The sequence below is a fragment of the Ips typographus genome, linkage group LG2, assembly GCF_016097725.1.
Source record: "Ips typographus isolate SLU linkage group LG2, UJ_Ityp_2.0, whole genome shotgun sequence".
In the NCBI taxonomy this organism is placed as follows: Eukaryota; Metazoa; Arthropoda; class Insecta; order Coleoptera; family Curculionidae; genus Ips; species Ips typographus.
This window is the reverse complement of record NC_138423.1, coordinates 3,322,928-3,349,550: the sequence shown is the minus strand read 5'-3', so window position 1 is coordinate 3,349,550 and position 26,623 is coordinate 3,322,928. Positions and strand designations below refer to the sequence as shown.

General features: G+C 32.6%; 1 protein-coding gene across 1 annotated transcript; it reads left to right on the top strand.

The window, feature by feature from the left end:
• Positions 1 to 50: 50 nt before the first annotated feature.
• On the top strand, positions 51 to 26,622 carry Adss (adenylosuccinate synthetase). Its single transcript, XM_081972743.1, has 10 exons — positions 51 to 495; positions 6,796 to 6,898; positions 11,554 to 11,656; positions 11,711 to 11,893; positions 11,995 to 12,200; positions 12,298 to 12,452; positions 18,774 to 18,942; positions 19,002 to 19,084; positions 23,106 to 23,226; positions 25,999 to 26,622. The coding sequence occupies exons 1-10, from the start codon at positions 343 to 345 to the stop codon at positions 26,049 to 26,051; spliced, it is 1,329 nt and encodes a 442-aa protein (XP_081828869.1). The 5' UTR covers positions 51 to 342; the 3' UTR covers positions 26,052 to 26,622.
• The last annotated feature ends 1 nt before the right edge of the window (position 26,623 follows it).

The following is a 26,623-nucleotide window of genomic DNA, read 5'->3' as shown; positions in this document are numbered from 1 at the left end:
GTCACTAGTGTCAGTAAATTTTGCTCATTGGCAACGTCGCTTTGAGTCACGAGCATCACACATCACAATCACAGCGGGGTCTCTGGCCCGGAGTTTTGTTGTTGATTTCTAATATCGTGTCTGGTGGTTTGTGTAAATTGTCGTTTCTATTTTAAATTTCAATTTAGTCAGTTCAGGATTGTGGTGCGGTCGTGTCCCGTCCAGTCCGGCGACTGTCATTCAAATTTGCGTTCAGTTCGTGCCGCTACCAGCCTCAGCTACTCTAGCTAATTTTTGGTAGAAAGTTGAAGGTCTCATCTTCAAAACCTCGTTCCCAGTCTCGACAAGTTTAATTTTACGAAAATGAACGGCAGCGGATCGCCTAGAAAGAAACAACGCACCGATAGTCAAGAGGGCAAGGTGACTGTTATTTTGGGGGCCCAATGGGGCGACGAGGGCAAGGGCAAGGTGGTCGATTTGTTGGCCACCACAGCGGATGTTGTATGCCGGTGTCAGGTAAGCTGATTATGCAATCCAATATCATATTCTAATCATTTTTGTGATCTGTCCCTCCTCCTCTTGCTCCCCCCCAAATAAAAAGGTAATTTAAAAGTCAAAGGGTAAACAAGGTTATTTTTGGATGATTTGAAGGGCACCTTAATTTTGGTCATTTTTTCATATACCTACAGTGAATTAAATATTCACAGATCTCTCTATCATTCACTAGTAAATCTATAATTTTCAAAACACTTCCATTAGGAACTAGGACAACACTGATATTATAATAATATAAAAAGTTAACACCTAAAATAGGTACACTCATTATTTTTTATCTTTTGCCCTATTTTACTGTCTGTTATTCATTATCTTTTTACTGACTTTATAGAATGTTTATAATTACTTTTAAGTAGCATTACAATAGTATAGCTGTAGTTATGTAATAAGCTGTAAAATATTTAATAAGCAAAAAAAAGATTTTTGAGATGATAGTGCTATAGTTTCTGCATAAAAACCTGTAATTTTGGGTAAAGTGGAGTTTTCTATACTTACTATGAACTATGAGACTTATGGGACTATTATTTTCGTTATTATCTTGGCTTGATTATTATGTCTCGTATTTTTCTCTCACATTATTTTATTTGATAGAATAGAAGGCCCTTGGAATAGGACATTTGACAATTTTTTTTTCTAAAAAATACTACTATAAATCATTAGTATCTACATACTTTATTAAGACCTATAGGTACCACTGAAAAAACATTTTTTTTTAACAAAAGGTCTGCAATTAATGAATTAAAAGGGATTTACTTTTTTTAGTCTCTGCTTAAGCATATTATTGAATAAAAAAAAATTGGAGTGTTCCCCATTAATTGAGTGATTAGGTAATACACAAATGATTTTCTTTGCATTTTCAAATGATCTACTATTGTATAGTCCATCTAAAAATTATCCAGAATTTTATAGTTTCTCTTCTTAACTCTTTTTTGTAACCTTCTAAGTTAAAAGTAATGCACAGGCAAGTTGGCCCAAATAGTAGACTCTGGAAAAAATTGTAGTGCAATTAACTGATCTCAGAAAAAGTGCAGTGTATGAGACATAAAGAGAAAAAAAAACAATTTAAACGCTTTAGTGGCCTTAGGGCCACAAAATCCGCGACTAGGCTTTAGAAAATTGGCTAACAGATTCGGAAATCAACGAGGAATAAAAGTGTGTCCAGAAACTGTCTGCATATCGCTGAAAAGACAAGGCTACACCTCAAGAAGGCCGAAAAGAATTCCTGCAATGACACCTCTACAAAAGCAAAGAAGAATGGATGTTTGTCAACGTTTTCGAGAAGATAACTTTAGTAACGTCTTTAATCTGACAAAAGTTGTTTCCAGCTTGGTGCAAATCATCTAAGAATCCTCTCAAGAAAAAAAGTTAGGGTTCAATGTTCTAAGTTTTCCATTAAAATAATGGTTTGGGGTGCCATATCTCAGCATGGTGCTACTCCTCTTTGTATAGTGGATGGCACCGTTAATAGTCCAAAATATTGTAAAATTTTAAGTGGTTTTCTTCTTGAAACGGCTCATGTTTTATACCCAGAAAGGTGGCGTTTTCAGCAAGATAATGCAAGATGCCATACTTCTGCCTATACTCAAGCTTGGATGGATATGTGTGATATGATTGGATATGTTTCCAATGGGTTGTATTAGTAAATAAAATGAGTTATTTTCCCTAATTTTAATATTCACATAATAGAAATGTACAGAGGAAAATTATAATTCCGTTTTAATTTTTCCGGATATTTTCTAGAGGGACTATACTAAGGTAAGTTGGGTTGAAGAATTATCTTTAAACATCAAGAATTTGTGATTGCATGTTTTTCAAATTTTTCTAGTGCATCATTCTATTTAAAAATTTTTAAAAAGTTATGCAGGACACCTGTAAAATAATAAGAAATAAGGAAAACATCTTTGAGTTTGTTATAATTTTAGGTTATTATCTAAGTGACTTCTCAGATAACACTTTAAAAAGAACATCCTGTGTAATTAATGAAATGTTTTGATAAAGAAATTAGCCCGGTAAGTATAATTTTATGCAATCAAACTTTTAATTCACTGCTAAGAGCTAACTTTATTTGACCCAACATAACAAACTACTTTCAATGCTTTTAAACTTGTTAAATTATTTTATACTTTTCTAATAGTGTATTTTGGCAGTTTGTTTTAACACAGTAAGATAAAAACTATGACTAAAAGTGAAGCTAAAAATAGCAGTTTTATGGTAACCTAAAAACAAATTACATTAAATTTTATGACCTGACTTATTGTGCATATCATGCACATTTGACTTATGTTATCAATTATCATAAATAAATTAAACCAAGTGCTATTGTCACATGAACGTTCATAATCGTCTTATTTGTAGATCGTCTAGGAAAATTAAAATGCTAGAAAATGCATTTTATTGGTTATTTTGAAGGATTTCCTATTTTTTAAATATGGTATTTACTTAGATACAGGGTGGCTAATCTAGACGGTACCTTAGACGTTTATGGAGATCTGGAAGTATGATCATTTTGAAAATTTGATTGTTTAGGTAACAATTACCAGTAAATTACAAATACTGTGTCATTGGCAGTTCAAATTTTTGATAACACTTTTCTCCCTGACTACTAAATTTTGTAGTGTTTTTTCATGTTATTGGATAGGACACTTAATGAATATTCCAAAAATGTGGTTAAAACTGTTGTTTTCCCACTCCAAGTGGGTTTTAGCAGCAATTTTGTCCATGACTGTCCTTTCAAACTGTCTTTCTGGCAGTACAAACTTTGATACCGCGTTTCTCCCTGACTGTACCAAATTTTGTAGTGTTTTCCAGTTATTGGATAGGAAATTTAATGAATATTCCAAAAATGTGGTTAAAACTGTCGTTTTCTCACTTCAAGTGAGTTTTACCAGCAATTTTGTCCTTGACTGTCTTTTCAAACTGTCTTTCTGGCAGTACAAACTTTGAGACCGGTTTTCTCCCTGACTGCACCAAATTTTGTAGTGTTTTTTCATGTTATTGGATAGGAAATTTAGAGAGGATTCCAAAAATGTGGTTAAAACTGTTGTTTTCTCACTTCAAGTGGGTTTTACCAGCAATTTTGTCCTTGACTGTTCCTTCAAACTGTCTCTCTGGCAGTACAAACTTTGATACCGCTTTTCTCCCTGACAGCACCAAATTCTGTAGTGTTTTTTCATGTTATTGGATAGGAAATTTAATGAATATTCCAAAAATGTGGTTAAAACTGTTGTTTTCCCACTCCAAGTGGGTTTTACCAGCAATTTTGTCCTTGATTGTTCTTTCAAACTGTCTTTCTGGCAGTACAAACTTTGATACCGCTTTTCTCCCTGACAGCACCAAATTCTGTAGTGTTTTTTCATCTTATTGGATAGGAAATTTAATGAATATTCCAAAAATGTGGTTAAAACTGTCATTTTCTCACTTCAAGTGAGTTTTACAAGCAATTTTGTCCTTGACTGTTCTTTCAAACTGTCTTTCTGGCAGTACAAACTTTGATACTGCTTTTCTCCCTGACAGCACCAAATTTTGTAGTGTTTTTTCAGGTTATTGGATAGGAAACCTAATGAATATTCCAAAAATGTGGTTAAAACTGTTGTTTTCCCACTCCAAGTGGGTTTTACCAGCAATTTTGTCCTTGATTGTTCTTTCAAACTGTCTTTCTGGCAATACAAACTTTGATACCGCTTTTCTCCCTGACAGCACCAAATTCTGTAGTGTTTTTTCATGTTATTGGATAGGAAATTTAATGAATATTCCAAAAATGTGGTTAAAACTGTCGTTTTCTCACTTCAAGTGAGTTTTACAAGCAATTTTGTCCTTGACTGTTCTTTCAAACTGTCTTTCTGGCAGTACAAACTTTGATACTGCTTTTCTCCCTGACAGCACCAAATTTTGTAGTGTTTTTTCAGGTTATTGGATAGGAAACCTAATGAATATTCCAAAAATGTGGTTAAAACTGTTGTTTTCCCACTCCAAGTGGGTTTTACCAGCAATTTTGTCCTTGATTGTTCTTTCAAACTGTCTTTCTGGCAATACAAACTTTGATACCGCTTTTCTCCCTGACAGCACCAAATTCTGTAGTGTTTTTTCATGTTATTGGATAGGAAATTTAATGAATATTCCAAAAATGTGGTTAAAACTGTCGTTTTCTCACTTCAAGTGAGTTTTACCAGCAATTTTGTCCTTGACTGTCCTTTCAAACTGTCTTTCTGGTAGTACAAACTTTGATACTTTTTTTCTCCCTGACTGTATCAAATGTTGTAGTGTTTTTTCATGTTATTGGATAGGAAATTTAATGAATATTCCAAAAATGTGGTTAAAACTGTCATTTTTTCGCTCTAAGTGGGTTTTACCAGCAATTTTGTCCTTGACTGTCTTTTCAAACTGTCTTTCTGGCAGTACAAACTTACCATACCGCTTTTCTCCTTGACTGTGCCAAATTTTGTAATTTTTCCAGTTATTGGATAGGAAATTTAATGAGGATACCAAAAATGTGGTTAAAACTGTTGTTTTTTTACTCCAACTGGGTTTTACCAGCGATTTTGTCCTTGACTGTCGTTTCAAACTGTCTTTTTGGCAGTACAAACTTTGATACCGCTTTTCTCCCTGACAGCACCAAATTCTGTAGTGTTTTTTCATGTTATTGGATAGGAAATTTAATGAAGATACAAAAATGTGGTTAAAACTGTCATTTTCTCACTCCAAGTGAGTTTTACCAGCAATTTTGTCCTTGACTGTCCTTTCAAACTGTCTTTCTGGTAGTACAAACTTACCATACCGGTTTTCTCCCTGACTGTACCAAATTTTGTAGTGTTTTCAGTTATTGGATAGGAAATTTAATGAATATTCCCAAAATGTGGTTAAAACTGTCGTTTTCTCACTTCAAGTGGGTTTTACCAGCGATTTTGTCCTGGACTGTCCTTTCAAACTGTCTTTCTGGCAGTACAAACTTTGATACCGTTTGTAGAGTTTTTTCATGTTATTGGATAGGAAATTTCATGAGGATTCCAAAAATTGGCATAAAACTGTCATTTTCCCACTCCAAGTCAGTTTGACAAGCAATTCTCTTGCTGCTCAAAAGTTCCAAAAATCAGAGTGTGGAAAAGTTTTCTTTCAGTATTCGATACAAAACGTGTTTCTGAGTTTTATGACAGTTATTTTAACAGTGATCACGTGACTGCCTAGCTAAATTGTCTTCCAAAAACCACGTGATATCTGTCACTAATTTGCAAGAATTAACTACATTTTAACCTCGTTTTTAACACAGTTTTCGAAACAAGGCGTGTTTCTGAGATATCTTTGACAATTGTTAGTAATTTACTGGTAAATTACAAATTGTTTACATAATAATATCTTCAGATTTTCGTCATTTTTCTCATCTCAAAAACGTATTAATTGTCATAATTTAATGAATGTTGTTATTGTCATAATTGAATGAATAAATATGAAAAGTAAAGTGACAAAAACTGAAAATGCTGTTTTTTTTTTAGAAAAAGGGGATTTTCGACCACACTAAATTTTACTCTTCCTAATTTTAGGTACCATCTGTGGACAGCCTGTACATAAAGGAAATTTAGTTACTTAAGTCTGGACATATTTTTTAAGGCATAATTGTTTAGATGCAGCTGGCTTAAATATCATTTTATTTGGTATTAATCGAATATTGATTTAGCCTTGTGACACTTATAATCAGAAAGTAATCCCAAAGGTGATATCAAGCTATTATCAAACTGATCATTGCACATTTGGATATTTAGTAATTGAACTCCTTAATGTAAAAGATTGTGAGTCACATGCCAAAAAAGCAAATTTAAAGTGTTTATTTACATAATCTTTATCAAATGATTACCTAAGAATGATTCAAACCAAGTGTGTGTGAAAGGAAATTAAATGGATTTTTATAGTATCTGATAACATCCAGGATTACATTAAACCGAAAAGTAAATAGTGTTAGACAAAGGGTAATTTACGAAATAATAGTGGTTCCAATTGGTCCCATTAGGGATTTCCATCCTCATAAATCTAGTGCCAGGTATACATTGGAACCTTTTTCTTAAAAGAACCGTTAAGATTAGGCCTCCAGTAACCCAATATTTTATTTAACACCCCAGACAACATTTATAACTATTGATTACAATAGTGGTTAAGTGAATCAAATTTTAGAAGGTCAATGCTGTAAATGTTGTTATTACAAAAAGTAGGTTTATCATAAATTGATTTTAAGTAATTTTTAGGTGGTTTTATAAACTTTTTTTGTTGTTTTAGGGCGGCAACAACGCTGGACACACAATTGTAGTTGATGGGGTGGAATATGACTTCCATCTCTTGCCAAGTGGTATTATTCAACCAAATGCCATTTCCGTTATAGGTATGTATTGAGTTTTAGTTATCTAATATGTCGCTTCTTTTAAATAAAAAAAAAATACAAAAACACTTTGGTTTACTGAATCGATTAAGCTAAAAATAAAGTGGAGTTTTCTTGAAAGGAAAGCCCCTCCCTTTTACATAACAACAAAATATTTATTTAAGCATTGCCAAACAAAGTGACGTGCTGTTTTTCACGGTCATTATGACAAACACATAAAAATAGTAGAATGAACATCCTAATTGATTGAGTAGGGCAACATGTGACTGTACATTACTGTAAACCTAAACATTAAAATTAATACAGATTGGCAGCTGATAGAGAGTTGCATTAAATGATTTTTGCTGAGCAACAAGATTAAATTTTTTTAGTTAGCAACCTAGTTTCGCGTTCAATTTGTATTGTTTTGTTGTTGTACGCTGCATTTCTCAAAATATTCGCTGATGTAATATTTGGCAAATGCCTTTAATTCGCCGAAAGCTAACGATATTATAGTAACCTAAATAAATATAGATGTTTGGTTTTATATAGTTTGCCCAACTGCAGCAAATGTAATTTGTTTTTTTTTTAACTATGTTTGCTGCATGCCTATTAGTTTCGATTAAGGACAAACGGTTGCCAATCATGCAAAGAAATTTAGTTTCTAGACTGGTTAAGTTTGTACTTTCGTTTCTGATGAAATGATAAATAAATGTTGGGTCTAAATTAATCAGTGAATACTGTTTTTGGGAAGAAAATACGTTTTTAAATGCTTGTGACGCAAACTTACCAATCCAAAATAGTCCTACCTCTTGGATAAATCACGCTGTATAGATTTTATAGTTGCTAATTTAAGGAATTACACTGGATGTTAGTTATTTATTTGATGGATTGTTAAGACCCTTTAATACATTGCTTGCGTCACGTTACAGTTGGCAGAACTGTAAAAACTAACTCACTAATGACCTGAAAGTAGAAAATGCCAAATAGGTGTGCCTGTGTTTAAGGAATTGCACTGTAAGTTGTATTTACATTCTATGGAGCTAAATTTGAAAGTTGTGACGTTAAGTGACGTATTCCTTAAGGTCAGAACCGAAAAATTTAGCTCCATTGACCTCTAAAGACTACTTACAGTGCAACTGCGCAAAGAAATACATCAATTTGGCATTTTATACTTACTGGTCACTGGTGAGTGAGTTTTGACAGTTATGACAGCTGTAACGTGAGGTAGGCAAAGTATTAAAGGTTCCGTAAAAAAAAAGTAATTCCGTAACAGTCCGGTTTTCAACTTGAAACGTATCGCACGTCTGTTTCGTGGGCGCCATTTTTTTGTCGCTAAGAAACCACGTTTCTTGAAACGGTGTTAAGAGAAATTTGAAGTTGACGACCGAACTCCGCAGCCGGTCGAGTGGAGATGGTGGGAGCTCTAAGTGGAAACGTCGATTCCTAAAAGTCTACGGGGAATTGTCTTGTGCGGGGCACTTCCAAAAGGCGGAAAGGGTGAAAACCTAGGAGAAGACCACGTGGATGTGACAGTGACGGTTATAGTTTCCACGAGGAACGACTACATCTTTTGCTCGGATCGTGCCTTTAAGCGATTTTTTAGAACTTTTAGTAGCTATCTGGGGCTCAGGGGCACAAGCCCGACTATCTGAGCCTCTTTCGTATCGAGCTGGCAAAATACCCTAGTTGGTGACGCCATTAAACAGAGCAAAAAAAAAAAAAAAGGTTCCGTAACGTCACAACTGTCAAATTTGGCTCCATGGAGTTTTAAACGCATCGTCCAGTGTAATTTGTAATTTTCGCGTCACAACTGCGTGATTGTTGACAGCTGTCATTCTATGAAATTTGGTTTGTTTTAAACTATCCAATCACAAAGTACGAACTATGTTTTAGGCAAATACTGCACGTGTAAGCTTATCATTATGCTTGCACAACTGTCAAAATTGTTCCCATGGAGCTGCAAAACCTATTAATGTGCAGTAGATTGATTGTGCCTTGCCATGATTTATAGCTTTATGGTTGTTGCAGAGTTGTACTGTAAATCATAAAGAAATGCAAGTCCAAAATGGTCATTGCCTAAATCTTAGCACAGTACTGTAAAAGCGTAGTTGCGTCTGTCACGACATTGACATGTGTCAAACTCCACGCTATAGAGGTATAAAACGCATTCGATGAATCATATTTTTGTGCTAAAGCATAAGTATTTACAGCTCCATGAACGAAACTTTGACAATTGGGAGGAGGAACTTATTTTAGAATGTTATTTAAGTAACACGATACAATTGTCATATCAGTTGAATAAGTCTAGATTACTATCATGAAAGCCAACTATTAAACCATGTCTGTGCATAGGATTTTGACAGTTTTACTGACAAATTGACATGTAGCCTTACCTTCAGTTTACTGACAACTGTCTGTATAAAATTGTAAAATAAGCTTGAATTCTAATAGAATTAATAGAAACTACCTAAATTGGGTAAATTGTATTTGATACGCCAATGGTTAGAATTGTGACATTTGTAATGTTTTAGGGCAGGTTTCGTACATTTGTGCAACCTTTTAATACACAGAAAAATGTCAAAATCTAACAGAAAAGACAATAAAAGTATAAAAGACAGATGAAAGGTAAGAAATTTTATGCATAGTAGATTAAATCCATTTTATTTGTCTATGAATAGGATTTCGACAATTATGACGTTTTATGGTCCCCCCCCTCTATTGGGCCAAGTAGTTTCATCTGTCATTGCACTGAAACCTGTCAAAATTGCACCGATAGAGCTGTAAAACATATTAATGTACAGTATGAATGACATGATGAAATGCATGTCTAAAATAGACAGTAGCCTAAATCTTAGCACAATGGGTGTCTGTGATTGGTCAAAAAAGCAGCTTTCAGCTTGCTGCTTTTTCTTGACCAATCACAAACTACCAAAAGTACTGTGTTCTAGACAAATACTGCACATGTAAGCTTATCGCTATGCCTGTAATGTACAGTACACTGATTGTGTTTGCCAAATATGATTTGTAGCTTCATAATAGTACTTTTGAGAGTGTTAATTCAATTTGTAAGGAAATGTATGTCCAAAATAGTCATGCTAAGTCTACAATTGCCTAAAACTTCCAGTGTAGTTCCCCAAATTAGCAACTATTTCTAATTTTATAGTTTGAAGTCACTGGTGAATAGGTATCGACAGATAAGACAGCTGTCATGTGACATAAGAAAAGTACAAAGGTGTTTATCTACGTCAGAACTGTCAAATTTGGCTCCATGGAGCTGTTAAGGCTAATTACATTGTGGTTCTTCCATGAAACACATCTACTTGGTATTTTATAATTTTTAAATAGTCCAAATTCCATTTCTCCAATTGTTGCTTTTCAAGTGCATTTATTATTCTTTTCTTTATCATTCTCTTGGGATTTTCTCTAAACATAAATTTCTGAGAATTCTCCATCTCTAGGTAAAAGTCACCAATGTTTTGTTTCTTCAGAATTAATAGAAACTACCTAAATTGGGTAAATTGTATTTGATACGCCAATGGTTAGAATTGTGACATTTTTAATGTTTTAGGGCAGGTTTCGTACATTTGTGCAAACTTTTAATACACAGAAAATGTAAAAATCTAACAGAAAAGACAATAAAAGTATTAAATCCGTATTATTTGTCTATGGATAGGATTTCGACAATTATGATGTTTTATTGTCCCCCCCCCTCTATTGGACCACGTAGTTTCATCTGTCATTGCACTGAAAACTGTCAAAATTGCACCGATAGAGCTGTAAAACATATTAATGTACAGTATGAGTGATATGATGAAATGCGTGTCTAAAATAGACAGTAGCCTAAATCTTAGCACAATGGGTGTCTGTGTTCACTAACTACCAAAAGTACTGTGTTCTAGACAAATACTGCATATGTAAGCTTATCGCTATGCCTGTAATGTACAGTACACTGATTGTGTTTGCCAAATATGATTGGTAGCTTCATAATAGTACTTTTGAGAGTGTTAATTCAATTGTAAGGAAATGTATGTCCAAAATAGTCATGCTAAGTCTACAATTGCCTAAAACTTCCAGTGTAGTTCCCCAAATTAGCAACTATTTCTAATTTTATAGTTTGAAGTCACTGGTGAATAGGTATCGACAGATAAGACAGCTGTCATGTGACGTAAGAAAAGTACAAAGGTGTTTATCTACGTCAGAACTGTCAAATTTGGCTCCATGGAGCTGTAAAGGCTAATCACAGTGTGGTTCCTCATAGAAACACATCCACTTGGTATTTTATAATTTCCAAATTCTATTGCTTGAATTGTTGTTTTTGATATGCATTTTTTAGCTTTTTCTTCATCATTTTTTTAAATGCTTCTAAAATTCCTTAAATTCCCTTGGCATTTTCTCCAAACATAATTTTCTGAGAATTCTGCATCTCTAGGTAAAAGTTACCAATGTATAGGAAGTTTTGTTTCTGCTGTCAAAGGCATTAATTACAGTAAAATTCTAGAAGCTTATTTATCAATAATTACAAATTACTCTTAAATGCTGAAATCCAAGCTTAACGACAGCTCAGCCTTAGCTTTGACTGTGACATTTTGCATCTTATCTTGTCACATTCATAGTTTTTTGTTCGTTAGCTCAAAGTAATACTTACCTAATATTAATTTAACGTTATTATTTAACAGGAAATGGTGTGGTTATCCATTTACCTCAGCTGTTTGATGAGATCGAAAAAAATGTGAAAAAAGGAATGAAAAACTGGGAGGATCGATTAATAATCTCAGATCGGTAAATTTCTCATCTTAATTTAGCTTTCAATCCTACTGAGAATTGAATTTGCAGGGCACATTTGGTGTTTGACCTGCACCAAGCTGTTGACGGACTCCAGGAACAAGAGAAGATCCAAAAAGGTCAGGGACTTGGAACAACCAAAAAGGGAATCGGTCCAACTTACGCCTCCAAAGCTACTCGGAACGGTATTCGGGTAGGAGATCTCCTTGGTGACTTTGAAATATTTAGAGAAAAGTAAGTTTTCATAGTTACTACGATGCCTAAAAGCATGTACAAGATGTTTTCGATTCGTTTACTTATTATGCGATAGTGGTAGATTTGATGGTGTCTTCCAGATTCAAGGCCTTAGTGGGAATGCACCAGAGGATGTTTCCCAGCTTGGAAGTGGACATTGAGGAGGAGTTGTCACGTTACGAGAAATACGCTACAAAAATTCGACCGCTGGTCTATGACACCGTATCATTTTTGGATAAGAAGATAAACGAAGGAAAGAAGGTGTTGGTGGAAGGTGCTAATGCGGCGATGCTTGATATCGATTTTGGTAAGTCAGTTGATAGTTATGTTAACTAGTGTGAGACTAGTTTTAGTCTTAAAATAAACAGAAAAAATAAAAAAAAATTGACATAAAATAAATGTAGGGACGTATCCATATGTCACATCTTCAAACTGCACGGTAGGGGGCGTTTCTACCGGTCTTGGAATTTCCCCATTGAGGATAGGAAGTATTGTTGGTGTGGTCAAAGCGTACACAACGAGGGTCGGAGACGGACCGTTTCCTACAGAACTTCGTGATGTAAGTATTTTTTTATGACAGTGATCTTTCCTAGATTGTTGTTAATAAATCAAATGCGTTTCTAGTAGTAGAGATGACCCAAGGTAATTTTCTTCACGAAGAATTTATGAAAAGCGGTAAATTATTGAGGGTTTTCTTTTACAAATGTTCTCAGAGTTTTGAATATTTTTTGTTCGTTAAATTCTCAGCAATTTACCGAGAATATTCTCTTACACTACTTTTTACAAACTAAGGGTATTTTTATAGGTTATATCCCGAGACGTTCAAGTTTTATCCGGTAAACTATGCATAGGTGATTTTTTGCAAAATTTTGCTTGGAAAATGATTGAGACTAAATAATTCGACGATTTTTTCCAAAGAATTACTTAGTCGAAACCATTTGCCTAAAAGAAAAATTTTGCAAAAAACCTACTAATGCACATTTTACGTGATAAAACGTGAACGCCGAGGGGTATATGTCAAGATTATTTCCTGAAAACACACATTTTTCAACGTTTGCTTTATTAACAAAAGAACATCTACTACGAGTACTTAACAAGACAAAACTACTAATTAAACTAAACATCACAAACGTAATAATAATATTAAATGTTGATTTTTTTACATTAACATTTAAGCAGGCCTAAAGTTTGAACAATTAGTAAAGAAATTGCAGTTTTGATAAATTACAGAGTATGTAGAGTCTTTACTTTCTTGCTTCACTTCACATGGTGGTAGATTTTCATTGCTTAAGGTGGTTGCAGCTGCTGAATTTGAGGTTATAGTTGTTGTGGCTGAGGGAGCTAGAGTACTACTGCTGGCAAGAATCTGTTCAGAATGAATGTTTCTTATTTTCTCAATAATATTTAAATGATGGTCGGGATTTAGCTGCAAATATGGTTTTATAGAACTTGCATTAGAGTGACCCGTTATCTTTATTAATTCTTGTTCTTCAACACCGTGGAAAGAAAGATTGCTTACTGCAGTTGCTCGATTAGAGTGATTTGATATTTTTATTCTTTTTGTGTCTAAACCAACTTTTTTGGCTGCATTTTTTGTCCACTTTGAAATTTCATTTCTACCTAAAGGACTATTTTTGTACCAAAATCGGTTGCAACTTAGAAATAATCTATTTGTAGTTATGGCGCTTGTTCTCTTAGCGATTAGTTTATTAAAAAGTCTGACAGGGCAGATGTTTTTATTTATAGTATTTTGCACCAACCATTTACTTTTGGCCAGTTTTTTAGCTCCACCTTGATTTGTTTTTGAAAAAACTGGATTGTATTCAATTCTTCCTAAGAGCCAAAAAATACTTTACAGTTAGCTTATTATTGTATTGATTTAAATTCTTTACCTGTTGCAATGCCTTTGTTGTCCAATTCAGTTTGAAAATAGTCAACTAAGCAATTAACAGCTTCTCCGCCTCGCCATGCCAGTTCTACAGCAGCAATTTGATAGAACTTCTTTTGTAAACCAGCCGGGGTATCTTCATCAAACAATTGAATAATGGATTGGTATTCAGTTGGGGTGAAAGCTTTAGAACTTTGCTTTTTTTTAGTAGGATCTTTTTGTAACAATTTTCGCTTTGTATCTCGAGCATTTCTTGCTTCTCGAAACATTACGTCTTTAAAGGGATCAAATACTATGTTATAATTGTCAAAATAAAGTTGTTGTAACTGCTTGGCCGTTATATTCCACATTGTTTTGATAACTCCTTCTTTATAATCTGTTCCATCAACTTTTTTCATATTAAACGCATAGTCTTTCAAAATGTTTGCAAGGTTTTCAACTGAAGTTGTTTCATTTAAAACATACCCTTTTTCTTCATAAAAGGCACTAAACTGATTCCAAATGGATATATGTGTCCTCTTTGTAGTCCTGGGAGTACAGTTTTCAATTTCCTGATCAATTTCCACAATATTAGAATTTCCAAAGGGTGACATTTTAAATCGCGGAATTTTTCACAAACTGTTTTGAATGTTTATATTACAAACAGCGGCGTTACTATGGAGACCACCCCAGCTCACTACAGATTTTCGTTCAGCCATGTATATTTTTGTTTACATTTCAAATTGACAATCATACGTCAAAATATTTTAATTTATGTAATTATTTACTGAAAATTACGTTACAGTGATTTATTAATTGTTAATATTGAAGAAGATAACTTAAATTTTATAAGTGTCTAAATCCCGTTTCGTTTAATATCAAATTTTCTTCAAAAAACGTATTCGAAAAAGGTAGGTGGTGTTTAATCACTGTTAAATTTTAGCAGCCAGGGATTTAATCAGTATAAAACGGTTTCCATTGGTGGAACTAGAAAGGTTCTCGGAATTTGATTGGCTGCTGGTACAATGAAGGAAATAATCACCTCTAAAACGCCTTTTCCACTGGAGAAGCTCGAAAATTACATCAATTCAAAAAATCACAAAATCAAAGTAGACAAACACAAAACTCTTGATTCAGTTATCGAAAAGCTTAAGAAGCTTTCAATTTGGGTGGTTGGAAAAACGTGGACCACTTCGACGAACTGAACTAGCTATGACAGGCTTATAGTCACCTGACAGCTGTCAAAACTCATTAAACAGTGCCGTGAAACTGTAAAATGTCAAATGGTCGCGTCTCTTTGATGACACGCGCCGCAAATTGTTTATCGTAACTCTGTGGAGTTAAAATTGGGAATTGTGACGTTAAATGACAGTTTAAGACGTTACATTTGATAGTTTCACCATACTTCACAGCGAGGCGTCAGGTGACACTTATTTATTATAACTATTAAATAAAACTCATTCAACAGTTGTACCTTGTATTTACACCTCAATAGAGCGCCCCAAATTTGACATTTCTGACGCTAAGTGAGTCTTGTTTCTTACGTCAACTGTCAAAACTCATTCAGTGCTATCATACAACTAGAATACGCAAATTAGTTGTGTTTTTTTGATAAACCGCATGGCAAGCTGTATTTATAGCTTCATAAAGTGAAATTTAACAGTTGTTACATTAACAGACATTTGATGTGTTTTTTTACCCCACCTGACAGCTGTCAAAAATCACGCAGCTGTGAGGCGAAATTACCAATCTAAAATAGTTCTACCGCTTACATAAATCACAGTGTACATTGCATTTATAGTTCTATGGATCGAAATTTGACGTAATTTAGGTATCAAAGTGTTCCGTTACGTCAGACTTGACAAATTTGACTCCATGGAGCTGTAAACACAACTTACAGTTACATATATATATACTTACATATTTGGCATTTAATATTTTCAGGTCACAGCTGTCACGTGACGCAAGCAAAGTATTAAAAAGGTCCTTAACTTACCAACTGTCTAATTTAGCTCACTTCCAGTGTAATTTCTGAAAATAGCAACTATTTCTAATTTAATTCACTAGCGAACGAGCTTTGACAGTTATGACAGCTGTCACGTGATGAAAGAAAAATATGAAAGCTATTCTGATCGTCAGAACTGTCAAATTTAGCTCCTTGGAGCTAGGGTTGGGACCAGGTGCATTCGTTTGCACCGAATTGCATTGAAAATTCTTTCTTTACGTCAGTGGCGACGGCCTCTTTGACAAATGGCACCAATGACACAATTGTCAACTGGCCCTGTTCAAACATTAAATAAATAATATTTCCTTATTTGCGTTTTTGATGTTTTACATTTTTAAACAGAAGTTAAATGCATTTATAATGTCAAAATTACAGGTGACACCAATCTTTAAAGGCATACTGGAATCAAACATGTTCATATTAACAACCGCTTATTAACATTTGACACTTGACAGGGCTTGCCACTTGACTGTGTTAAACTGTCAAAGTTCCAATTGTGTTTAAAAATCATCAAAACAGTCACCTGACCTTAAATAATGCAGTTTTGATCTGGGAAATTATCTCAGACATCAAATTTTATCTGTCAAAGTTCGAATTGAAAAAAAAAATAGCCAAAACAGTCACCTGACCCTAATGAATACAGTATACAGTTTTGAAATTGAACATTTCCTGGGACATCAAATCAAATTTGTCAAAGTTCAAATTGATAAAGAAATTGTATTAAAGTTGAGGTTCAGTAAAACAGTCAAGTGAGCCTGAAAAAGTTAAATTTGAAACTGTCAAAGTTCAAATTTCAACAGGATAAGAAATGTTTGTTTAAAAAAATAGTTAAAACAGTTATGTAACTCTAATAAATAGAGTTCTCAACTTAAAAACTGTCTGGGACGACAAAGTGAAGCTGTTAGTTCAAATTGAGTTTTAAAATTATTAAAGTAGTCACGTGGCCTTAAAAAAATTGATTTTGCAACTGTCAAAGTTCAAATTGTGTTTAAAAATCGTTAAAACAGTCACCTAACCCTAAATAATGCAGTTTTGATTTGGGAAATTATCTCAGACATCAAATTTTATCTGTCAAAGTTCGAATTGAAAAAAAAATAGCCAAAACAGTCACCTGACCCTAATGAATACAGTATACAGTTTTGAAATTGAACATTTCCTGGGACATCAAATCAAATTTGTCAAAGTTCAAATTGATAAAGAAATTGTGTTTAAAAATGATTATAACAGTCACGATGATCGTGAAGTATTAAAGTTGAGGTTCAGTAAAACAGTCAAGTGAGCCTGAAAAAGTTAAATTTGCAACTGTCAAAGATCAAATGTCAACAGGATAAAAAAGGTTTGTTTAAAAAATAGTTAAAACAGTTACATAACCCTAATAAAAATGAGTTTTCATCTTGAAAACTGTCTGGGACGACAAAGTGAAACTGTTAGTTCAAATTGATAAAAATTGAGTTTTAAAATTATTAAAGTAGTCACGTGGCCCTAAAAAAATTGATTTTGCAACTGTCAAAGTTCAAATTGTGTTTAAAAATCGTTAAAACAGTCACCTGACCCTAAATAATGCAGTTTTGATCTGGGAAATTATCTCAGACGTCAAATTTTATCTGTCAAAGTTTGAATTGAAAAAAAAAATAGCCAAAACAGTCACCTGACCCTAATGAATACAGTATACAGTTTTGAAATTGAACATTTTCGGGGGCATTAAATCAAATTTGTCAAAGTTCAAATTGATAAAGAAATTATGTTTAAAAACGATTATAATAGTCAGGATGATCGTGAAGTGTCAAAATTGAGGTTCAGTAAAACAGTCAAGTGAGCCTGAAAAAGTTAAATTTGCAACTGTCAAAGATCAAATGTCAACAGGATAAAAAATGTTTGTTTAAAAAAACAGTTAAAACAGTTATGCAACCCTAATAAATAGAGTTCTCAACTTAAAAACTGTCTGGGACGACAAAGTGAAGCTGTTAGTTCAACTTGAAAAAAATTGAGTTTTAAAATTATTAAAGTAGTCACGTGGCCCTAAAAAAATTGATTTTGCAACTGTCAAAGTTCAAATTGTGTTTAAAAATCGTTAAAACAGTCACCTAACCCTAAATAATGCAGTTTTGATCTGGGAAATTATCTCCGACGTCAAATTTTATCTGTCAAAGTTTGAATTGAAAAAAAAATAGCAAAAACAGTCACCTGACCCTAATGAATACAGTATACAGTTTTGAAATTGAACGTTTTCTGGGGCATTAAATCAAATTTGTCAAAGTTCAAATTGATAAAGAAATTGTGTTTAAAAACGAGTGAAGTATTAAAGTTGAGGTTCAGTAAAACAGTCAGGTAACCCTAAAAAAATTAAATTTGACACTGTCAAAGTTCAAATGTCAACAGGATAAAAAATGTTTGTTTAAAAAATAGTTAAGTTACGTAACCCTAATAAATAGAGTTTTCAACTTGAAAATTGTCTGGGGCGTCGAATTGAAACTGTTACTTCAAATTGAAAAAAAAAAGTAGTCACGTGGCCCTAAAAAATTGATTTTGCAACTGTCAAAGTTCAAATAAAAACAATTTATGTTAAAATAGTAGTCACTTACTAAAGCTGTTAACGAATGATATTTAATAACCTCCTCATTTGACAATTGACAATTATTAACATATGAATGAACAATTATTAACAAAAAAAATATGTACCCATCATAAACACCCAATTTGGTGCAATAATATGCACCAGATGTTTTCACGACCCCATCCTGACTTGAAACTGTAAAGTTACTACTACTACTGCATTTTATAATTTCCAAATAGTTATTTTCTGAATTGTTGCTTTTAATGTGCATTTATTAGCATTTTCTTCATCATTCTCCTAAAATTACTTAAATTCTCTTGGCATTTTCTGCAAAATAAATTTCGGAGAATCTTCCCTCTATCCAGTAGTATAGTCAACTTAATTTGAAAATTTACTGAACCCTTTCTTTTGGAGTTGTTCCGTATTAATACATTTTATATTCGGATTAAAACAGGAAATTGGAGAATTGATGCAAGAAAGGGGCGCCGAGATTGGGGTCACGACCAAACGGAAACGAAGGTGCGGATGGTTGGATTGTTTCCTACTCCAATATTCCACCAAAATCAATGGTTACACAGCGTTTTGCGTTACTAAATTGGACATATTAGACACTCTAAAAGAAGGTATTGTTTTATATTGTGCATGTTACAATTTTAATTGTATACTAATGTTTTAATTTCAGTCAAAATTGCAGTTGGCTACAAATTAAACGGGAAAAAGATTAATTATATGCCGTCTACGGCAGCTGACTTGGCCAAAGTAGAGGTGAGTAGATGTTTATTTTTATAACCCTCAAAACTCATTCATTTTATACAAATTGGATTTTTGAAACCGTTAGGAACTGTACGTTTTAAATTAGGTTGGGTAACTCATGAATTCTAATGATTGGTACTTATGCCACTAAAAACAATAAGTGTTACAGGGTGGCTTAATGTTTGCTTGTTTTTATAAATTTCCACAACTATTAAGAAATTGAAAAAATCAAAAAGGTGAGTTTGATGTCGCAAACAGAAATTCTCTGTTATCTTTTGGTTTTTTTTTTGTAAGTGGCAAATTTTAACATTTTGGACAAGTTCCTGTCACTTCGTTATTATGAGAGTTTGCTAAAATTAGTAATGTCCATTTCCCCAACATTGGCTAAGCTTAGACTGTGTTATTTTCAGATTTGTCGCATTCAAACCTCCAAAAAATGTTGGAAAAATAGTACAATAATAAGACATTTTTTTACGTAGAATGCGATTCTATTTTATTACTTCTATGGATTTACTATTTTTTGAGTTAGTACTAGTTTTTTTAAATATGAATCATAATTAATTTTTATCTTTTCAGAAAGATTTTTTATTTTAAAATGACCTATAATATGTATCGTTTCGGATAAATTGTGTGTAGTATTTTTAATACAGAATTTTTTAATAATAAACTTTCACACACATACGCGCTACTAACAAATTTCTAACTGATATTGCAACGACATTTTTTCATATAAATAACGTAATTCAAAGTATTAAGTATCAATCAATTTAAGTTTAGAAATCTTGTTTTTTTGACCAAGTGTTATTGAATAAAATTAAAATTATTATTGTGTGTTCAAAAACGATACCTAATTATTTCCAGTTCTATGAAAGATTCAGATTCCGGATTTGCGAATGTTTCACCTTCACTGTCATGCCATATTTACCAAAAAAAAAAGAGATTATTATTAAAATTACTACGCAATATTTATATGAGCAAAAAACAGAAATGCGAGTGGTAAACCGCTGAGTAAAATTTTGTACGCTAATTCCTAATATGTCAATAATGTCCACTAATTCCTAATAATTCTCAATAACTAACCTAACCTAACAATACCCACTAATTTTCTGAATTACCACACTGGAGAGTCTAAAAATAAGGAAATATGCGTGCAACGTTTTAACCGGAAGTAGATATCAACTGCTGCTTAGTTTAAATGAGACACCTTGTATATTATTGCATTTTTGGATTCTACGTCAAATTCTAGACATTTCGTGTATTAATGTCATACACTTTTCTGTATCCGTTTCTGAGATATTTACCGTTTTATGTGAAATTTAATATTTTCAGTTTCCAAAACAATAATTTTAATTTACGCATATCAGGAAACGTTTTTTTTTGGTATTTGTGTTTTGTCGTATTTTACCAGGTTTTTTCTAAGAGTGGGTGAAGAAAAACGATAAAATATATTATACAGGATGGTCAAAAAAAAAGCTCAAGACATCAGTTCTAAAAACGGACGTTTTTCAAATTAAACACTCCTTTTGTCTGATTCTCTGTTTAAATCTAAGGTAAGTTTGTATTAGGTCACTTATTTGAAACATTTATTCTTTAAATTGATACATTGAACCACCCTGTAACTGCCAAAATAATCGAGTTATTGAAGGTTAAAGTAGTAGCTGTCAAATTCAGTGAAAACTGTCTTTATTGTCAAATAACTCGTTTATTTGCCACACTTTGTATAGACTTTTATATGTCAATGGATAGAAAATATAATAGGCTTTCAAAAAATATGGACGTTGGTGTTGATAGGGTGCTTGGTTTGGCCGCCAGAGGGCTCTAAAGCTAACAAAACGTTTTTCTTGACTGTAATCACTTTAACTTTTTTGAGGGATTTTTTTAAATCGGTCAGGTACTGCCCTGATATTTGGCACAAACCTAGTACAGTGAGTGTCAATTTTAGAGCCGTAGCAAAACTGTAGAAATAAAATCATTAAAGTCAATTTTCGCTTGCACTAAGTGGCCAACATAAGGCAAAACCCATTGGAATAGTGGTGGCTTTTCAGGCAAATTTGACCCTTGTGTTATCGTCAATAACACGCGTATTTGTAATACTTTGTATATACTTTTATATGTCGATGGACAGCCAATGAAATCAGCTTTCCATTAGAGGTCGTCAACTTTGACAAATTTTTTTGGTGTATCCTTTTGTTTAATATTCAATAACCCGCTTAATTGCACTATTTTTGCTAGAGTTTTATACGTCAATGAAGATCCACTTAAATGACCTTTCTAAAAATTTTCCAACTTGGGTTGATAGGTTAGACGGTTTGGCCGCTAGAGAACGTCAAATTTGACTATTTTTTATGACTTTTTTCGTGCATCTATTTGTTTAATCTTCAATAACTCGTTTATTTGCATCATTTTTAGTAGTGTTTTATACGTCAATGGATAGCCAATTCAATGAGCTTTTTAACAGTCTCCCAATTTGAATGGATAGATTAGACAGTTCGGCCGCTAGAGGGTGTCAAAGTTGACTATTTTTTTCATGACTTTGTTGGTGCATTCTTTCGTTCAATCGTCAATAACTAGCTTATTTTCCACACTTTGTAGAAACTTTTATATGTCAATCTATAGCCAATGAAATAAGCTTTCTATTGACGGGGTTAGTGGTACGGTTTTGTCGCTAGAAAACGTGAAAATTTTTAAAAGAAAAATTATAAAATTCATAATTTTTCATTGTATTCCAACGGAATTCATTTCCAAACTTTATTTATGGTTAAATTTGAATGGTAGATGTACAGGAAAAAATATTTTATGATTTTTTTTATAATATAATTTATACGTTCCCAATTCTATTAATAGTTTTCAAAATACCAGTTTGCCTAGTGATATTTTAAATGGCTTTTTTCTTTCTCAAAGTTGATAAAACTGCACGTTTTTTCTGCTGTAGTTTGGCAACATTGAAACAGCAGGTAGATATTCCGATCGATCCTGATTTTTCGATTTAAATTCCCGAGAGAAAACCCCACTAAACCAAACCAATCACGAATGTAACTGTCAACTGTCAAACTGTCACTCTATTTGGTGTTATAAAAGCTGTATACATTTTTGCTGTGGTTACCGTTGTCCTTATTAAAGTTAACCATTAAATTGCCGTTATTAATTTTGGTTAAAAACCCTCTATTTTAAAGAAAAAAAATAGTCTCTTCTGATGGGGAAAAAATAAATTATGACTCGTGTTTGAAAAAGTAAAAGTTTGGTTTGTGTTTATTAGAGAACGACTTTCTGTTTTAAGGTGTTTTTTATTTAAATTATATGAATGTTTTGTTTAAACTTGGCCAATACGTTATACATGTCGTTTCTAAAATTATGAAAATTTCACAACTCTGAAAAATCAAAGGTAACAAGGGCAAATAAGATATTTTTCCATCTTGTCAAGAGCATTGGTTTCTAATAATAACATAATTAAAAAAAAATTAATGAAGCTTTTATTAAAATAAACCCCTTTGCTATAAGTTTCTAAATATTTACTACTGAAAACCTGAAAACTCTAAAAATTGTCAGGTACCTCCAAAAAATTTACAAATGCCTCTAGATTAATGTTGGAAATGTCGGAAGCCTTAAATTAAAATACTACTAAAAATCTTACACAAATTGCCAGAGACTTCCAGACTAATTTTGGAAATGTCTCAAAAAATCAAATTTGACAGAAAAATAACAACGATATCTGGTGGCAAAAGACGTAGCAGCTATATAAATTCGACAACATCGCTTATTGCTACCAAACCAACCCAACGACTGTTGAATCAACTTGATTTTCATACAAATAATGTTGTTTTATTGGCGTTTATGTTGGTTCTAATAATTAGTATTTGTGACGTCTTCTCGGCTTTTTATCGAATTTCAGTGTAGTTAACGTCTAAGGAAACTTAACACAGTATTAATTAATTAAGGTCTAAAAGATGTGTTTTGTTCATTTACCTTTTGAGTGTCATAATAATAATAATAATTATTAATAGTACAAATTTCTGACAATACACTTTTCTTTTAGTGTGAGTACATCACTCTTTCTGGTTGGGAGAGCAACACGGAAGGAATAAGGGAGTTCAGTGATTTGCCAAAAAATGCACAAGTCTACATTAATAAAATAGTGGAATTAGTAGGAGTTCCAGGTGAGTGTCTAAATTAACATAGTTACTTTTAGTTAGTTAAAATCAGAAAAAACAAAGTTGAAAGTAATATAATATGTAACATGAAGAGTGTGATTTCAAGTTTAAAGTTTTTTTTTGTTGAAAATTGCATAGGCAAGTAATCAAGCTGATACGGTACCTTTCATTTTACACCGGGTGTTAATTTGAAATCATACTTCTTTTATAAATGATGAAAAAACTTCAAAAAAAAAAAGTCTTCATAATTATTTACCTCCTCTCTATTAGGGTAAAAGAGAGGGGGTTAAAGTTTTTGATAACAAATTAATTAGTGATGGGTAAATTACCGGTAAAGTAAATATTTTACAGAAAGATTTAACTGGTAAATTACAAATACTGTGTTTCTGACAGTTCAAACTTTTGCATTGTTTTTCAGGTTATTGAACAGGAAATTTAATGAGGTTTCCAAAAATGTGTTTTAAATAGTTATTTTCTCACTCCAAGTAGGTTTTACAGACGATTTTTTACTTGACTGTCCTTTCAAACTGTGTTTCTGGCACTTCAAACTTTGACACCGTTTTTCTCCCTTACTGTTCCAAATTTTGTAGTGTTTGTTCAGGTTATTGAACAGGAAATTTAATGATGATTCCAAAAATGTGCTTTAAACAGTAATTTTCTCACTCTATGTGAGTTTAACAGGCGATTTTGTACCTGATTGTCCTTTCAAACTGTGTTTTTCAGGTTATTGAACAGGAAATTTAATAAGGGTCCCAAAAATATCCTTAAAACAGTCATTTTCTCATTCTAAGTGAGTTTTACAGGTGATTTTGTTCCTGGCTGTTCTTTCAAACTGTGTTTCTGGCAGTTCAAATTTTGACACCGTTTTTCTCCCTGACTGTTCCAAGTTTTGTATTGTTTTTCACGTTATTGAACAGAAAATTTAATGAGGATTCCAAAAATGTGCTTAAAAAGGTCATTTTCTCTCTCAAAGTGGGTTTTACAGGCGATTTTGTCCCTGACTGTCTTGTCAAACTAGGTTCATGCATTTCAAACTTTGACACCACTTTTCTCCCTGACTGTACCAAATTTTGTAGTGTTTTTTCAGGTTATTGGATAGGAAAGTTAATGAAGAAACTAAAAATGTGCTTAAAACAGTCATTTTCTCTCAAAGTGTGTGTTACAGACGAGGATGTCCCTGACTGTCCTTTTAAATTGTGTTTCTGGCAGTTCAAAATTTAATACCGCTTTTCTCCCTGGCTATACCAAATCTTGTAATGTTTTTCAGGTTATTAGATAGGAAATTTAATGAGGATTCCAAAAATATGCTTAAAACAGTGATTTTCTCACTCCAAGTGGGTTTTACAGGCGATTTTGTCTCTGACTGTTCTTTCCAAGTTTGTTTCTGTCAGTTCAAATGTTGACACCACTTGTGTCCCTTACTCTACCAAATTTTGTAGTGTTTTTTCACGTTTGCATAGGAAATTTAATGAGCAGTCTAAAAATGTGCTTAAAACTGTCATTTTCTCACTCTAAGTGGGTTTTATAGGCAATTTTGTTCCCGACTGTCAAAATGTGTTCATAAGTTGCAAAAATTTTAGTTTATAAAGTTTTCTTGCAATATTCGATTCAAAACGTCTTTCTGAGATTTGTGACATTTATTTTGACAGTAGTCACGTGACTGTCTAGCTAAATTATCCTCCAAAAATCTTATTTCATGCTGAAAAAAAAATTGCATCCAATTTTCAGAGTCAAATACAAACTAGTTTCTTATAATCATTGTTTACTTCTTTTGATTCAAAGAATTTTAAGTTCGCCTCCTATACATTGGAAGATATCAATCCTTATTAACTTTTATTAACTTTAAACTGATGTATTACAACAAATATTTGATGTGGCCTGAGATATGGCAACGGTCTTCAACAACCTGAATGACCAACCAATAAAACTCCTGATACTCAACGATCAAAGCCGATATCAGTCGATTGTCTCTTAACTTTGGTAGGAAGAGTCCATCTCTCTCTAATTCGCTTTCTGTCAAAGAAAACAAAACTGTCAAAATTTGCCTAGAATTTGCAAGAATTACACTTACGTGTTTTTGAGATTTATGACAGTTATTTTATTTTGAAAATTGTCAATTATTTTCTGGTAAATTACAAATTGTTTAAATAACAATATCTTTAGATTTGCGTCATTTTTCTTATCTCATGAGATAATAAAGAAAAGTATCAAAAAGCTGAAAATGCTATTTTTTTAGAAAAGGTTACTATACTTTAGTTATTTTATTATTGATAAACCAAAATCTCTAAAACAATAAATAACAAATCAAATATATCATACTTTGACAATATTGACCGAAAATCACTTTAATGAGATTAATGACAGTCATGACAAAAAAATGACATCCTTCAAGTAAATTTCAATTAGATTATTTAAGTTGTTTTGAACGTTTGAAAATGTGCACAAACATTGTGTTTACATTTTCAAAAATTGATGAATTTTGTATAATTATTAGTATGCTATGAGGAGTATTAACGAATCGGGATAACGAAATGCTTTTTGATTGTGATGGGATTTTCAAGCCACTTCTATGATAGATAATACCAACAGATTTTTATTAAATTAATTAGACAAACTTCGTTACCCCTCGCAGTTTTCTGGTTCAAAGTTTAAAAGTGGTGAGTTAGGATTTAGTTGGAATACAAAAATATTTAAATGTCCCCCATATAAACAATTCACTCTAATTATTTCGAAAACGCATTCAACAATAAATCGCAATTAAAAATATGTTTGTTTCAGTAAAATGGATCGGCGTGGGTAAAGGCAGAGAGTCCATAATAAAGATTAATTAACACGAAAACGTTTTAAGGGTACAGTTTTGTTATTATTCCTAAATACAGTGTGTTTGTAACGTAATAATCGTTTAGTGTTAGCCATCAGCGGAGCTGGATCTTTGTCCACTTAATGTGGCCACACTGTATTATTTATTCTATAAGGCGTAACTATTGTTAATTCTTACCACGCACCGTAATTTTAACTTGGTACGGTTCGAATTTTGATAGGGGTTGTAAGGTGGTAACATATTTTTTTCCTTAGTAAATATGCTTAAAGTATTACTACTTACATAATATTATATATTGTTTAGCTTTTGTTTTTTTTTGTGTCGCTGCAACCAAATATTTACTTCAGCTGGTGTTTATTAAGCAATTTCTTTGTAAATAATAGGTGGCTTTGTTGTATAACTTTTAAAGTTATTTTTTTACTCTCGTTATTTGTCTCGAACAGTGTAAATTAATTTGTTGCAAAATCAATAATAAAAATTTATAATTTTTAGTCAAATATGTTGTTGAAGGGCTAAAATTAATATTTCATTTTGCCTTCGTAAAGGTTACCAAATTGAAAATAAAAGTGTTCTTAAAACTTT